The 17,805-nt window shown below is 40.2% G+C and overlaps 1 protein-coding gene across 4 annotated transcripts in view; it reads left to right on the top strand.

Annotated features, from left to right (window-relative positions):
* Positions 1-17,805, top strand: part of CCDC85A (coiled-coil domain containing 85A) — a 167,512-nt gene that overhangs the window by 126,277 nt on the left and 23,430 nt on the right. For 3 of the 4 annotated variants that reach the window (XM_050952154.1, XM_050952153.1, XM_050952152.1), the window contains exon 3: positions 6,212-6,288. The exons of the other annotated variant lie outside the window; for it this stretch is intronic. In XM_050952154.1, coding sequence (XP_050808111.1) covers positions 6,212-6,288 — 77 coding nt within the window. The remainder of the gene's footprint in view (positions 1-6,211; positions 6,289-17,805) is intronic. 4 annotated transcript variants of the gene reach the window in all.

Below are 17,805 nucleotides of genomic sequence, written 5' to 3'. Positions count from 1 at the left end.
GCATTTGCTTTTTTAACAGCCGTATCGCATTGGCGGCTCATAGTCATCCTGCTATCAACCAATACCCCAAGGTCCTTCTCCTCCTCTGTCGCTTCCAACTGATGCGTCCCCAACGTATATCTAAAATTCTTATTATTAATCCCTAAGTGCATGACCTTGCACTTTTCACTATTGTATTTCATCCTATTACTATTACTCCAGTTTACAAGGTGGTCCAGATCTTCCTGAATAGTATCCCTGTCCTTCTCCGTGTTAGCAATACCCCCCAGCTTTGTGTCATCCACAAACTTTATTAGCACATTCCCGCTCTTTGTGCCAAGGTCAGTAATAAAAAGGTTAAATAAGATCGGTCCCAAAACCGATCCTTGAGGGACTCCACTAGTGACCTCCTTCCAGCCTGACAGTTCACCCTTCAATACGACCCGCTGGAGTCTCCCCTTTAACCAGTTCCTTATCCACCTTACAACTTTCATATTCATCCCCATCTTTTCCAATTTAACTAACAGTTCCCCATGTGGAACCGTGTCAAACGCCTTACTAAAATCGAGGTAAATTATATCTACCGCATTTCCTTTATCTAAGTAATCCGTCACCTTCTCAAAGAAGGAGATCAGATTGGTTTGGCACGATCTACCTTTAGTAAATCCATGTTGCAATTCGTCCCAATTACCATTGACCTCTATGTCCTTAACTACTTTCTCCCTTAAAATTTTTTCCAAGACCTTACATACTACAGACCTCAAGCTAACAGGCCTATAATTACTCGGATCACTTTCATTCCCTTTCTTAAAAATAGGAACTACGTTAGCAATCCTCCAGTCGTACGGCACAACCCCCGAGTTTATCGATTGCTTAAAAATTCTCGCTAACGGGCTCGCAATTTCATGCGCCAGTTCCTTTAATATCCTCGGATGGAGATTGTCCGGGCCCTCCGATTTTGTTCCATTAAGCAGTTCAAGTTTGGCCTCTACTTCAGTTGCGGTAATATCCACCTCCATATCCACATTCCCGTTTATCATCCCTCCATCATCGCTAAACGCCTCACTAGTCTTATTAAAAACTGAGGCAAAGTACTTATTTAGATATTGGGCCATGCCTAGGTTATCCTTAACCTCCATTCCATCCTCAGTGTATAGCGGCCCCACTTCTTCTTTCTTTGTTTTCTTCTTATTTATGTGGCTGTAGAACCTTTTACTATTGGTTTTGATTCCCTTTGCAAGGTCCAGTTCAATGCGGCTTTTAGCCTTCCTCACTTTATCCCTACATGTTCTGACCTCACCAAGGTAGCTTCCCTTGCTAATCCTGCCTTTCTTCCACTCCCTGTAAGCTTTCCGCTTTTCTCTAATCCCCTCTCTGAGTTGCTTGCTCATCCAGCTTGGCCTACAACTCCTGCCCATGGTTTTTTTCCCCTTTCTTGGGATGCAGGCTTCTGACAATTTCCGCAGCTGCGACTTAAAGTAATTCCAGGCCTCTTCCGCATTTAAATCCACAAGTTCCTCCGTCCAATCCACTTCCCTAACTAGTTTCCTTAACTCTTTAAAATTAGCCCTCGAGAAGTCGAAAACCCTAATCCCAGATCTACATTTGTTTATCCTTCTAGTTTGAACTGAATCAGCTCATGATCACTCGAACCAAGGTTGTCCCCTACCACCATTTCTTCTACTAGGTCCTCACTGCTCACCAAAACCAAATCTAAAATGGCATCCCCTCTCGTAGGTACTTCAACTACTTGATGAAGAAATCCATCCGCTATCACATCCAGAAAAATCTGACCCCTATTATTCTTGCAAGCACTTGTCCTCCAGTCTATATCCAGGAATTTGAAGTCTCCCATAATCACACATTTCCCCTTTGTGTTTACTTCATTAAAAACATTAAAGAGGTCTCTATCCATATCCAAATCAGATCCCGGTGGTCTATAGCACACCCCAAGCACTATCTCAGGGGAAGCTCTAGTTGCTTTTTTACCCAGTGTGATTTTTGCCCAGACAGACTTTGTCTTATCCATTCCATCACTTCTTATTTCATTACAGTTAATCTCATCATTGATGTACAAGGCTACTCCACCACCTTTGCCTTTCTTCCTGTCTTTTCTAAACAGCAGATAGCCTTCAATACCTGTACTCCAGTCATGAGTACTATTCCACCAGGTTTCTGTTATCCCTATAATATCCGGTTTCACTTCCTGCACCAGTAGCTCCAGTTCCTCCATCTTGTTACCTAGGCTCCTCGCATTAGTGTAATGGGGACAGAGAGAAAGTGATCCTGGGAATAAATGATGCTTGGGAGGAAATCCTGTCATTATATCTTTAAGAATCTGAGGCCAGGAGTCTTTCAGAAAGGGCGGGAAAGGCTCCTCTCTCCCCTCCAAACAACTGGGAGTGAGCTCGGAAAAGAGGTCCAGTATAAATGCTGTCTCCACTCTCATGACAGGTCAGATGCCTGCAGACACTATAGGGAGTAAAAAGGCTCCTCTGGGGCCCTAAATTAGAAGCAATAAGACACCAGCAGGAGAAGGCTGCCTGCTGGATCCTCTTAACCGAAGGATTAATTGAGGATAAAGGGGCCAACAGAGGGAGAAGTTAGTTAACGCTCTACAGCTGGCAAAATTATAACCCAGCCCCAAGGAGGAGAGCTGGTGGGGTTCCAGCAGTAAGGAGAGACAGTGGCTGAAGCACAACACCAGCTCCAGAAAGTAGGGTGCGGGGGCTCCTGAACTGGGACAAAGAGCTGACTGGGCCTTTTATTGGGACTCCAGCATGAAGGTCTGGAGCAACAAAGTAAGTCACCCATTGTAGAAAACTGAATAAATCATTCCCCAGGAAGGAGGTTCATGTTCTTGAGCCAATCCAAGTCTGGTAATTGAACAAACACGAGGGTGGAGTGCCCTGGCAGGGCCTTAAGAGGACATGGCTTACCTCTTGACAGATGTATTAGAGCATCTTGCAAAATGCTAAACTGGGAAGCAACACTAATATAGCTCTGGTCAGTGTTATAGCTACAGTTCTCGTAATGCCTTTGACTGTGCTGCACTGAATATAGGGTGAATGAAATCCTGCTCCATAGCAATCATTGGGAATTTTTCCACTGACTTCAATGGAGATAAAATTTCTCCCAGGGTAATTTATGGTGTCCATTTTACAACATAACTTGAGTATATTAACTTATACTTCAATATATGTATTTGTAATAATGAAGGGCACCAGGACTACTCATTTCAATTAGCATTTGCTAGATCAGGCCCTTTGTATCTGACCTAATTGTTAGTATTTATGGGATTGGTAGGGAGATTAAAATCTTTCATACTATGGAAGGGTTGAAAAACTAGGAGATTTTACACTAGATGCTCAGATAGTGGAAATCAACATTGACTTCAGTAGAGTAGATTTACACCAACTATGGATCTGGTCCTTAAGCTATAAAGTATCAAACAAGGGAATATGAGGGGTGAAAATCTTTTACAAATATAATATGTATGTATGTGATGCGAAAGGTGGTAGAGTAGAAAATGGCAGAAGCAAAAAGCATCAAGAGTAAAAGTGAATTCCAAAGAAAATGGCACAGTGGCATGTGTTGGCAAGAGCATGATGTTCAAAAGAAGCAGCACTGAGTCCAGAAGCCTCCTCTTGCTGTGGAAATCTGCAAATCAACTCCCTTGAGAAGATCGTACTGTAGGAGAGGGAGAAGTATATAGTCTTTCCGCAAGAAGAGTGTTGTTGGAAGGGAAGAATGTACTGTGAACTACTTCCCAAAATAACTGCCCTTAAGGTAGGAAAGGTACTGTGTGAGACAGTTGTGAGTGCTGCTACTACAAGGGGTGGGTTACAGAGAATGAAGGAGGGTCATGAGGTGGGAGGTCCTCTTAAAGGATGTGGTTAGTTTTGGATAAGCTTTGCAACTTCAGTGCTTATCTAAACCAAACTGTGGGACTCTACAGAGACTCATCCAGCACTAGTTAATACAACACTTGCAGAGCACAGCATATAAAACCTCAGATTACCTTTCTCCCTCTGTTTTTATGTATAGTCCACTACTTCACTGTGTACTAATCATTTCTGACAAATGACTTTATATTGCCTTCATGTTCTGTAACTTCATATGAACTACATGTGTTTGCATATTTTAAGGCAGGGTTTCTCAAACTTCATTGCACTGCGACCCCCTTCTGACAACAAAAATTAGTACACAACCCCAGGAGGAGGGACCGAAGCCCAAGCCCACCTGAGCCCTGCTGCCGTGGGTAGGAGGGCCAAAGCCTGAGCCCCAGTGCTCCATGCCGGGGACATGTAACCTGAGCCCGGCCACCCAGGACTGAAGCCCTCGAGCTTTGGTGGCCCTAGGCGGTGAGGCTTGGCCTTTAGCCCCGGGCCCCAGCAACACGATTAAAGCCAGCCCTGGTGACACAATTAAAATGGGGTTGCAACCCACTTTACGGTCCCAACCAGCAGTTTGAGAACTGCTGTTTTAGGGCTTGTATTCGTGGAGACACTCAGGAAAGTTAATCAGAATTAAATAAAGGTATGAATTTAAAGTGGATTAGTTAAACTATATTAACCCCCCAGTGGACACTCTAATTCAGAATTAAAATAGCCCTTAGTCTACTACCTCCTCATAAGGGTGGTAAGTGAAACCTAGTCTACTAGAGAGACAAGGTGGGTGAAGTAATAGCTTTTGTTGGAAATATATTGCCTTACCTACCTTGTCTCTCTAATATCCTGGGACCAACATAACTACAACTACATTACATTCCCTGTCTCCTGTCATATTTATTTCATGGACTGGCTGGTACATGAATTGATTTGGATATATTAGGGATCTAGAGTGCCAAATGCACAGCTAATTTCAATCGGGGAACTCCAGTGAAGTCAGTGGAGCCATTGGGTTTATGCCAGTGGAACACCTGACCCAGCATGTCCACAGACGCACCCTTTCAAGACCAAAGAGCTAATTCTACACTCTGTTCCATGAGTAGTGGCTGGTGTAATTCTAACTAAAGTCACTAGAGTATACGAGCATAAAAATGGTGTAGAGGATTAATGAATCAGGTCCCAGAGAAGGGCTGACTTCTTCTGAATTAATAGGGGCTGGTAGAGTCACGGTTATGCTCTTGTACTGAGAAGTAGTTTTTTATATTACAATTAAACTACACCTCATTCCATGAACATTTTCTTTAGAGGCAGTTTTCTACCTGCAGAGCTTCCATATGGGTCAAGATATGCTTGGTCATCTGTATTGGAATATTCTGATTTTTGGCTTTGGTTCTCCTTATGAACCAAATCCTGCTCCCATTTAAGTCATTAGGAAAACTGTTTGCTTCAGTGAGAGGAGAACTGGCCATATGTGACTCTCTTCAGGGTGGAAGTGAGCCCATGGGATTGATGTATGCTTATTTTTTGAATCTCATAGCTGAGGGAAATCCTGCTCTCCTTCTTCACCTGAGGCCAATGAAAATATTTGTGTGAATTGGGTGAGCAGGATGGGATGAACAAGATTTACCTCTGTGATTGGCTCTTGCTATAGAACAAACTTTTTTATCTCCATGCTTGTGCAAGTGACCCCATAGTTCACTGTATTGTTCTTATGTTTCTAAAATCGTATGTGGTTACATAGCACAGCAAATTCAGAAAGCTTAGGGTAGGTATTAGCAGAAATTGATCTTCATTGCCTTTCTTCAGGACTTTTATTGTGTTGTAGTGTAGAAGCAACTGCCTTGTCATTTAAAGCAGTGGTTCTCAAGCTTGGGCTGCCGCTTGTTCAGGGAAAGCCTCTGGCAGGCTGGGCCGGTTTGTTTATCTGCCGCGTCTGCAGGTTCGGCCAATCACGGCTCCCACTGGTTCGCTGCTCCAGGCCAATGGGGACTGCAGGAAGCAGTGTGGGATGAGGGATGTACCGGCTTGCCAGTGGCTTTCCCTGAACAAGTGGCGGCCCAAGTTTGAGAACCACTGATTTAAAGTACAGTAGTTTAGACTCAAAATCAACAAGGAATTAGGCTGATTCTGCCAAGTCTTAACGTTTTAAACTACTTATGGTATCAGCACTAACTGGTATTATCTTAGAGAGAAACAGAACTGAAGGTTGTAAGGTACATTTAAGAGGAGATATCTGCTATGATTACTCCAAATCAGAAATCTCCTGTCTTATATAGGCACTGATGCTAGTGCACAAAAGCAGACCTGTGTGTATAATGTGAGTTTTTTCTTTTTAATTTTAGACTCAACCTTGTCCTATGTTAGGCAGCTGGAGGCAAGAGTAAGACAGCTGGAGGAGGAAAATCGCATGCTACCCCAGGTGGGTGACTTCCTGTTGATAGGAACAGTAGCTCCTAGCTAGATAGTAACGCTTATATATTAGTGTTAAACATCAGTGTTTTCTGCAGTGGGACACTGATATAATTGAACTCTCGCAGTGATCAAAGGCTCTCATTACAGTAATCAAAGCCTCTAGCATCTTTTATTTTCATTTCTCATTGCTGATTATAGTGAAGCATTTCTACTGGTGTATTTGAGATCATGACAATACTTCAGAGCATTTTTTTTTCCTTTACAAGTGTTGATACCTTGTAAGAACTCACTGGGGGCTGAAACTTATGTTATAACTAACAATTAAGACATTTAAAATTACAAACAGCTGACCTTTGACAGTCCTAGTTTCATCTTAAGAGTGAATTTCTGTCTTTATATCTTTCTAAAATATAAACCTTTTGTTTGGCGGTTCATATGTTATTACTTTGATTCAAAAATGGAAATGGTCAAGCACTTAAAATAATAAATTGGTTATTGTAATTTTTTGGGGGGGGATGTATTCAGTGCTTAATGGGAAGACTGAAATTACATTTTAAAAATAAACATCAAGTGAATTGGAGTTAGCTCCCCTTGGTACATGCTTTTCTTTTTCTTTTAATTATTTTTATTTATTAGCAATGAATTAATATTTGCATTTTTCAAATATATCTTAATTTTTTTATTCACTAATGCATCTTGCTACTATATTTCATTTAAAATACTGTGGAAATCAATAACTTTTCAAAGTGAAATACCGTGTTCATTTAAAAAAATAGCCATGTATTGCTAGTTGATTGTACACCTCTATCTTGATATAACGCTGTCCTCATGAGCCAAAAAATCTTACTGCGTTATCTTGAACTTGCTTTGATCCACCAGAGTGCGCAGACCCGCCCCATCGGAGCACTGCTTTACCGCATTATATCTGAATTTGTGTTATATCGGATCATGATATATCGAGTTAGAGGAGTACTTACTCAGAATACTATCACTTGTATGTAAAACTGAAGATAGTGGTAAAGGGAAGGGGCAGCGATATTCATATACTCTAATTTAATCGTTTTTATAAAGTATAGAGACAAATGCGTTAGTTTCAAGGATGGCTCAGGATCAGAGTTGGTGATGTCTTTGCTAAAGCAGATTTTAAGCAAAGTTTTGTCTAATAGTTAAAGGAGTGATCTTGGTTCTATTCTTTGTTCTGCCATTGATTAGTTACGTGACCTTGAGCAATTGATTTAACTTCTCTATACCTTAGTTTATTCATCTGAAAAATGGGCATATAATACTTACCACCTGCAAGGGATAATGAGGATTATCATATATAAAATAACATTTGCAGAGCATTTGAGATGCAAGATACTCTGTTATGCAGAGTATTATTGTCTTGCCAAGCAAGATGTTCAAGGCAAATGAAAATGATTGACCTAAAAACATAATTTGTGATTTGTCTTGGTGTGGTGAAGCAGTAGTAGGAGATGGAGATAGGTCATTCAGGAAACGCTTTAGGGCCAAAATTTTTCAAGTTTCTAGTGGTTTTGTTTGTCTCCATTTTGGGGTGCACACCTGAGACACTGTAAAGGTGTCTGATTTTTCAGAAAGCGCAGAACTCCCAACCTCTGAAAATCATAGCCCTTTAAGGTCTTTCATGTTGGGTATCCAAAATCACTAGTCAGTTCTAAAAATAGTGCCTAAAAGTCTACAATAGAGGCTGTGGTGTTTTTGGTGGAGGGCACAAGCTGAGGGAAATGCAAGGGGAATAATTAAGTGGCAATGAAGTCTGCATCTTGCCAAAAATATATGCTTTATGGCCAAATGTGTGTCTCTATGGCTTGTTTTATTGGTTCTAGAAGCTAACCAAACACCTGTGAACACTTTATCATTAGAAACGATGAGAATGACGTGTTGGCCTTTCATAGCATGTCTGCTCATCTTAGGAATTTCATTGCTTTCAGTACAGGAAGGAAGCATAGTGAACTGCTAGCCCATTCTGAAGTCATAGTCATAGACTCATAGACTTTAGGGTCAGAAGGGACCAATATGATCATCTAGTCTGACCTCCTGCACAAAGCAGGCCACAGAATCCTACCCATCCACTTCTATAACAAACCCCTAACCTATGTCTGAGTTATTGAAGTCTTCAAATTGTGGTTTGAAGATCTCAAGCTGCAGAGAATCCACCAGCAAGTGACCCATTTAGTGTTTCATTTATATGAGACAGTCGGGACCCAGCCAGCATGTTCTATTAAGAATATTCTGGGGCTTTCAGGTGAGTTGGTGAAAGACTCTTGTTCAGGCAACATTCTATCTGATCTGTTTTTCTATATTCAAAGTTACTAAGGTTAAAAAGGGCAATAGTGCCTAACCTTGTCTGTCTGGGTTGGTTGTCATTATGGGAAACATGGTAACTATACTATGGACACTTGTCAGGCTGAAGCAGAAATAGAAAGACATAGATGGGATTTTGATTTTCAAAAGCTCTCTCCATATTGGTCTAACTCTCTTTCTGATGAAGGCGATGGGAGTTTTATGAGGGTTAGGCTGACTCTCAGTGCTTTTGACAATTCCACTCCAAATGTACAACATCAAATGAAGTTCCTTTCCTGGTACAGATATAAAAACTCCACCTGTGTTGTGGGAAGGGAATGTCTTTTTGTAAAAACAAAAAACAACAAAACCCCTTGTTATTCAGTGGCACTCATCCTGCAGGACAACAGGGATTTTAAAGCTCCCGAACTGTACATATTAGAAGAGAGTGAGAGAGGTGAACTGTTATTGATACACTTGTTAATAGCTATTCTATCCCTCAGTGAGTATGATCAGTGCTACTTATGATGCTTATTTTTTCCTGCCTGCTCACCTCTCTTCTTCTCCTATGCCTCCTCTTTTTAAGCCCTTTCCTCCCCTGCCCTATTTCTCCTCTTCTAGATATTCATTACTCACAGGGGCAGCTCCAAGCACCAGCGCAGCAAGCGCGTACCCGCGGCTTGCCGCCCCAGGAACGCCGAAGGCATGGGACCGGCTGATCACCCGCAGAAATGGGTGCTTGAGGCGGCAAAAACATAGAGCCACTGCTGATTACTCATACCAACTTGTAATGGTGTGACCATTTATACCCTGCATAGAGCACAAAACCCCTTGACAATCTATTAGTTATCTCTCCTTTTCCTTTGCTTTTCTTGTCTTTTTTCTTACATATTAGTTTTTATTTCAGCCACCCTCTACCTGTAACTTAAAGGTTTTATTAATATTTAGCAGCAGGCACCTTGTCATAAACAGATAGCTAAGGGTTAATGTCTCTTTCACCTGGAAAGGGGTAACAAACAACATCTGACCAGAGGACCAATCAGGAAACAAGACTTTTTCAAATCTGGGTGGAGGGAAGTTTTGGGTGTGAGTCCTTTGTTCTTGATCTGTTCTCTTTCTGGGCTCTGAGAGTGACCACAGGAATCTCCAGGCTTTCTAATCTTCTGTTTCCAAGTTGTAAGTACAAAGATAGTAAGATAATAGGTTTATATTGTTTTTTTTGTATTTACATGTGTGTAGTTGCTGGAATGTGTTAAATTGTATTCTTTTTGGATAAGGCTGTTTATTCATTTTTTTCTTTTAAGCAATTGACCCTGTATATTGTCACCTTGATACAGAGACCATTTTGTGTCTTTTTCTTTCTTTTTATATAAAGCTTTCTTTTTAAGACCTGTTGGATTTTTTTTTTAGTGGGGGCTCAAGGGGATTGAGTCTGCAGCTCACCAGGGAATTGGTGGGAGAGAGAAGACAGGGGGGAAGAGAGAATCTCTTTGTAATAGATTTACTAAGCCTGAATTTGCATAACCTCTGGGTGAGGGGAGAGAAATATTTGATTTCTCGGTGTGGTGTTTCAAGGACTTGAAGCAGGGGATCTCCTAGAGTACCCAGGGCAGGGAAATCTGGGAGGAGGTAAAGAGGGAGAAGGGAAGTGGGTTATTTCCCTTTGTGGTGAGACTCAGGGCATCTAAGTCTTGGGGTTCCCCAGGGAAGGTTTTGAGGAGACCAGAGTGAGCCAGACACTGGAATTCTGGCTGGTGGCAGCGATATCAGATCCAAGCTGGTAATTAAGTTGGAGGTTTCATGCTAGCTTCTCATGTTCTGAACTCTAAGGTTCAGATCTGAGTAGGAAAGTTATGACACATCTCTTCAGAGAAAAGTGTTTCAGTGATATCTTCACTGTCCAAATTGAATTTTGAGCTCTAGTTTGCTGCACTATGACAAGAGATTACAATGGCTAGGGAAAAAAACAATAGCTACAATGAGTCAATATTTCGGTCAGAGCAGGGAATAGAAATGGTACAAAAATGCTTCTATTCATTTAAGACTGCGAAAGTCTCCCAACATTTGCTCTCATGCTGGTTGATTCCATTCTAGTACATTTTAAGAGTTTGAGAAGCTGCAGACAAGTTGTAAATTTGCTTTGTTGATGGGGGCAGCAATTAGCATGTATTTGTTTTCAGATGGCAAACAAAAGATATAATCCAAGCACATTCAAAATATGACCATAGATATGAGTTTTGGCAAAGAAACCAGATACTTTCCAAGACTTACAGCATGCAACAGGGTCTTCCTACCAGTTGCCAAACTACATTGGCTAGGCATGAGGAAGCAGTATATTTTAGATTAATATCAGTGCTTCTCAAACACAAAAGTACATAACAATGCTTGCAAGTGATGTACATAGAGAGACACAATTTGGGCAAGGATGGTGGTGTAATTCGAACCAAGAAAATCTGGCATGTAATAAGACTCTTTAAGAGATCTGTGGTTTGGCCCATGGCTGTTCTCCGCAATTCACAGAAGCACAAAATATTTATGATGATTTTGGTGGATCAGAAAGAAAGCAGACTTAGGAAACAGTAATGTCAGACTTCTTTTCAGGAGATTCATGGTTAGATATAATATTACTGGAAGAGTGTATCCAGTATGTATGTATGTTTAAGCAACTTGGTTTATACGGTGATTATTTTCACCTATATATTCAGGGTAAGTTTAGAATTCCTGTTTAAGCCTTACCAGAAACTCGCAGTGAAGAATAATATCTCTGCACCATCTTATGTGAAGTTTTATTTCATGTTTTTGTTTGTCTTGTCTATCTTTAATTTAATATCTTCAGTGCAAGAAATTTGTCTTAGTCCAGGTCTACACTTAAACTTTTTGTCACTGCGGTAATGTTGGGGTATAATTTTTTAAAACCTTTTTATACTGGCAAAGCCCTAGTGTTATACCAGCAAAAAAGGTGCTTTTGCTGGGATAGCTTATTTTGTTTGAGAAAACCAAGATAAGCTGTGTTGGCAAAAGCACCTCCTTTGCTGGTGTAAACTGCGTCTACATTAGGAGGGTTTGCCTTTTCTAGTGTAGGTTAGGCCTTAGTGTATAGACTAGTTTCAGTCCTTATGTAAAAAAGGCACAACTCTTGTGTAAAATAGTTGCTATTGTTATGTCAGATTGTGGGAGGTGGATTGAAAGTTCTCATGGCCACCTTTCACATGACAGTACATGGCTCTGTGAATCCTGAACAGAATGGAGTTGCTTGTTTCAGATAGAAGCTGATTCTGGTTTGTCTTCTACCGCTTCGCTGTAAAGTTAAGAGTAAAATTATTTATATAAGAAAAGTTTTTTTCATTAATGTGACGGTCAACACAGCTCCCATTAAAATGATTAGTATTTGCCACTTGTATTACGGAATTCTCAGCCAGGTTCTGGCCCCATTGTTCTAGACACCGTGTAAGCATATAGTAAAGTCTAGAGAGAGTTGCAGTTGCTTAATCCTAAAATCAGTTTCCCAAGATTTTCTACTGATATTTACTTGACTAAAATTTTGATTCATTTTAGCAGTGTTCGTATCTCTGTTCCAGACAAGTTTCCAGTAAATTAGGATTGCATTTTCTTGGACTAAAATAGAAGAATCTGGGTGGTTAGAGCACATTCACAAGGTAGTAGAATAGAAAGGATAAAAAAAGAGTGGTTGAACAGAAGTCCCCTTCTGATTTAATTAATGGGTAGGTGAGAAAGGTGGGGTGGTTAAGAGCATAGAGTGGGGATCTGTTTGGGAAATCTCTGAATGTTTGGATGGAGAGGCTGCTACAAAAATTAGGCCCTTATTTACAGGCTTTTTTGTCCCCATGCATAAAAGCAGAGGGTGTGATCTGACCTCACATCTTTATTGCACGCAGTAAATAACATGCATAATATTGTAACCACAGTCCTTAACCAAAGATTTGCAGTAAATGAGCTGGCTGTATTAAAATGCAATATGTTATAAGATGCACCATACAAAAACAACTTATGCATCACCCTTCTCATGTGCCTTTTCTGCTGTTAGTCTCTACCTATTGATCAGCTCTTGTGCATAGAATTTTAGGCTATCTCTGATAGTACATTGTGAAGTTAACAGAGACATAATGCTTGCTTGTACTGAGACACTTTGCAGTAGTCAAGAAGCTTTTTAAAGAAAAAACTGGATTCATACTTCATTTACATCAATATTACATTGATGTAAATCCATTAGGTGACATTCTGATCTCAGTTATGTTGGTGGACGTCTAGAACAGTGGTTCTCAAGAAGGGGTACATTTACCCTTGGGGATATGCAGAGATCTTCCAGGGGATACATCAACTCATCTAGATATTTGCCTAGTTTTACAACAGGCTACATGAAAAGCACCAGTGAAGTCAGTACAAACTAAAATTTAATACAGACAATGACTTGTTTATACTGCCTTATATACTGTACACTGAAATGCAAGTACAATATTTATATTCCAATTGATCTATTTTATAATTATATGATAAAAATGAGAAAGTAAGCACTTTTTCAATAATAGCGTGCTGTGACACTTTTGTATTTTTATGTCTGATTTTCTAAGCCCGTAGTTTTTTCAGTGAGGTCAAATTTGGGGTACTGAAGGCTAATCGGATTCCTGAAAGGGATATAGTAGTCTGGAAAGATTGAGAGCTACTGATCTAGAATAACTCCACTGATTAGGCAGTCATTATTCCAGATTTTCCCTCATGTGTAACTGTGAACAAAATCTGTCCCATTGACTCCTTATCTACACTGGTGTGCAATCAGAATCAGGCCTCCAAAAGTCAGGTAAAAGAAAAAGAAGCTTGTGAATTGAATAGGTTGATTATATTTCTAGGAGTGATGATAACATTGTATGTTGAAACAACACAAGTGTACATGTGCTGTGTAGTCAATTAATGTATTTGGTAAGAATATTCCTGTCGAGCCACTCTCTTCTTATATTAGTTCCATTTTAAGTTGTATGGTGGAGAGAAGAAAGGATTAGAATGAAAAAGAAGTCTCTGTTTATGTAACTTGGCTACAAGTCCCACCTAGTAATGAAATAGGAAGCCAGAGGCAAATATTGCCAGGACAACCAAGTCTGGACAAACAAAAAGAATGTTGTTGTTGCCAGAAGTTTATATGAGTGTACAAGAGCTAGAGGAATTGAATTCTCAGCTTCCATGGCAAAGCAGCACAAGTCTGACAAGGCAGAGCTTATGCACAGGTTAGCCAATGTGTCAGTGAAAGAATCTATGAGGTTATCTAGCACTCTTTCTTTCTGTGCATTCTGTCCTTCCTTTTCAGTTTCTTGATTCCTGGGACTTTTATTTATTTATTATTGTTATCATAGTGCTGAAGGCCCCCTGTTGAGGCGTGGGATCCATTGTGCAAGGTGCTATTCAGACACATAGGAGACAATTTCTGCCCCAAAGAGTTTATGATCTAAATAGACAAGACATAGACGGTAATAGACAAAGAACAAATAAGCAACTGTCTAAAGTACAGACCATGTAACTATTTATCCCTTCCCCATCTGCACTCTGCCGAGGTGCCACAGCCACCATGCATTGTTGCTGCTCCTCTAGCACTTCTTTCTTCTTCAGACACTGCAGAGCTACAATTCATTTGCAAATTTAGCACCATTAATTTGGGATTGAATAGAGACTGGAAATGGCTGGCTCACTACAAAAGCAATTTTCCTTCTCTTGGTATTGACACCTCCTCATCAATTATTGGGAGTAGACCACATCCACCCTGACTGAATTGGCCTTGTTAACACTGGTTCTCCACTTCTAAGGTAACTCCCTTCTCTTCATGTGTCAGTATATTTATGCCTGAATCTGTAATTTTCACTCTATGCCTCTGAAGAAGTGGGTTTGTTACCCACAAAAGCTTATGCCCAAATAAATCTGTTAGTCTTTAAGGTGCCACCGGACTCCTCGTTGTTTTTGTAGCCTCAAGTCTTTTCTTCTGTTGCTCTAATAGCCAGCAAAAGAGATTTTAAAGAACTTTCCGAAAAACTTTTTTTTTTAAACTCAGTCACAGTACTCAGTAAAGGGTCACAAAATGACATCTTCCTGCAGTCATTGTAGGCTTTTTACAGGGGATCACTAATTAACCAGCATTATTTGTCTTGTGGTCCCATGACAAATTCACAGTGATCTCCCAACTGTCAGTCCTTTAAAGATGCTTCAGATTGCAAATGGGATTATTCAGCTTCTTACACTTGCCTCTCCTCTGCTACAGCCAGGCCAGATCAGAACAAGTTATCCAAAGAGACACAGACAGAACTTCTCAGGAGGCTTTGGTTTCTCGGTGGCATAAAACTGACCAGGAGCTGACCAAACTGTGATGAAAAGGAGCTGCAAGCAAACAGGCATGGAATGGTACTAGCAGGAAAAGTGAGCAAATGGAAGTCATTATTACCACAGATTCAGAAGATACTAATAGTGCTAGCAACTTCAGACAGGTGGAGCTGGAGTGAAAATATGAGTTTACTCCAAAAGAGATGCTAATTTGACATCAATATCTAATAAATGATCTAGAGAAGACCTAGGAAATTCCATACCACTAAGGGTGATTTCTGCTTTAGGGAAACACTAGAAACACACAGTAGGGATAAAATGGGAGAAGACCTCCACCAGTACAATTTCAGCATGGATTGCTGATAAACATGCCTAACCAAAACTATTTACTATCTTAAAGGAAATAACAAATATGAGTTTAAGGGTCTGTAGGAAGTCATAGATGTATTCTGTTTAGCTCTTAAGAAGGTTTGTGGTACAGTAACACTTAAAAGACCTGTCTATAAGGTCTATAAATATAGTACTATCTGGAGTGAGTTGTATTTCCATTGTGTTGAGTAGGTATGTAAGATAAAGACAGATAAGAATTGATTAACTCTCTCACTACTTTACTGTAACTTCAGTGCTGTTACTGGAGACTTCTCCATTGTACTACCTGTAATTAGAGCTCCCAAATTTCTTCTTGTAGAATCATGCACATCTAGAGATTTAATAAGGTATTGCAAGATTTTCATATAGTAAAAATGCTCATGTTAGACAAAACATGCACTAAATTAACTTTTAGCTGTTGTCTAATATGTTGATCTCGCAATTGGTTTAATTGTATATGTTATAATTTTGTGTCAAATTGCCTGGTGAAAGCATATGCTTTTTTAAAATTACATCAGATGACAATTCAGAGTGAATTGTTTTTTCCAATGAAGTTTAAAGGACTGTCCAGAATGTGAAGATTGAATCATCTTTGCTTCATTAATATGCTGTTTGAAAGTGGTTGGTAGTTAAGTAAAAAATAAAGTAGAAAATAGATGTGATCTAATGTTCTGAGCATAGGACTAGGAGCTAGGAATTCCAACCTTCTAATCCTTGGTCAGATGCTGACTTTCCCTTGTGGCCTTGTGCTGACTGACTTCACTTCTCTGACTCAGTTTCTCAACTGACAATATTAATAGAGTGTTGTATTCTAGCAGGGCTAAGCATGGATCCCAGACAGGCCTTTCATGTTCATTGTTTGCTTTACTTTTCTTTTTATCCATTCAACTGTGTATAATAGGGTCGTGACATCATGTGTTTTTTTGCCAAAGATTTACTTCCCTTCTGATATTACAGGATAAAGAAGGCATATAGGATTGCGAATAAGAGACTGCTTCATTTACTGGGTCAGGGTTACAAAAAGTTATGCCCCGTCACATGTCAGGTGTCAGTATCCACTACTTTTGAGATTATTTATTTTGGAAACTGAAATTTTTAAAAAATGACACATGCACTCCTTAGTTCTGCTGTTCAATGTCCTGTTTAGCTGTAGATCAGTGCATTTTTCTTCAGGCTCTGTGTTGTGGGTTGTGAAAGGCTAGTTTAGTTATATTGTTATTTAGTGATGAGATCTGCTCTAAGGAAGGATTCAGAAACAGCAAGTGAATGCAGTTGGAAATATCCATCTGAAAAGGTTTTTAACATCAGATGGGAATTCAGAGAGGCTATAGTTCTAAGATGCTGCCTTCATTGAAGAAATTATAAAAAAAAAAACACCTTAAATGGAGGTTTTCTGAGATCTACAAAAGCAAGAAACGTAGTGAACAAAAATGACACAATGTACATTTTAATCAACAGTATTATTTTCAACAAACTCCTTGCCAGTTTATCTTAATGGCCTTTTCCTCACAGCATGGCCATGTAAGTCCAGTTTATCCTGCTATCCCAGTTACTTCCTTCCCCACCCCCCCATTCTCTTGAGTATTTCAAACAAGTCAAGAAATATACCCTCTGTCTTGCAAGAACTAGAGGTAACAGGGGAGGGTGCGTGGGACACTGCACCCCATATTCTTCAAAGAGATATGATTATGGCATAACTATGGTGTATTCTGTATGCAAGATAGGCCATGTGAAATATCACTGGAAAGGTTAATGGTTTACTGAATATGATTATCCTATTTGTATGCAGGTATCATTTTGTATCTGGAGTTAGGAATATTGACAAATGTGTTTACACCTGGGAAACACCCACTAGGCAAAAGATGCTCAGTCTAGATGGCTGGCTGGGAAGGGCCCATTCAGGTTCATGAGCCATTAGGAGAAAACAAGAGGTTTTAGAAGAAGCTCATCTCCCAACAGGGAATCTTCCTGAGGAAGCTAAAAACAGCCTCCTGAGCAATGGCTGTTGTGGCACTATAGGGACATGTAACCAGGTCACCTGGTGCTGGACTCCATCTTGGAATACCAGTGTTTTTCCACTGACTGGCGTGGGAACCAAGCTTTGAGACAGTTTTTCCACCCTATATAAAAGCTATTTAAGGCAGGGGAGTGACATCATGGTAATTCTTCACTGATTCCTGCAACAAAGAGACTCTAGGAAACACCTGAGGAACACAGACTGAACTGGGGGTGGCGGGGGGAGTGTTGGACCCAGGCTAAAGGGATTTTTAGCCTGTGAAAGGAACACCTGGGGGGTTTAAGCTGTAATCAAGTGCAACTGGCCCCTTAAGAATCTCTGCAACCTGCTTGAATTTATTTTTGCTTTGTCTAAAACCAGTGGGTAGGAGTCATAACTTGGGGCAGAAAGCTGTTGCGTATCATTTTCCACACTGAGGGAGGGGGCAAATTTCATGAGCTTACACTGTACAGATCTCTGTGCAGCACAAAATTGTATAATTTTGGGTTTACGCTCCAGAGGGGGGTCTGCACTTAA

Source organism: Gopherus flavomarginatus, chromosome 4 (genome assembly GCF_025201925.1).
Source record: "Gopherus flavomarginatus isolate rGopFla2 chromosome 4, rGopFla2.mat.asm, whole genome shotgun sequence".
In the NCBI taxonomy this organism is placed as follows: Eukaryota; Metazoa; Chordata; order Testudines; family Testudinidae; genus Gopherus; species Gopherus flavomarginatus.
The sequence above is the reverse complement of the archived record's forward strand: the minus strand, read 5'-3'. Positions and strand labels throughout refer to the sequence as shown.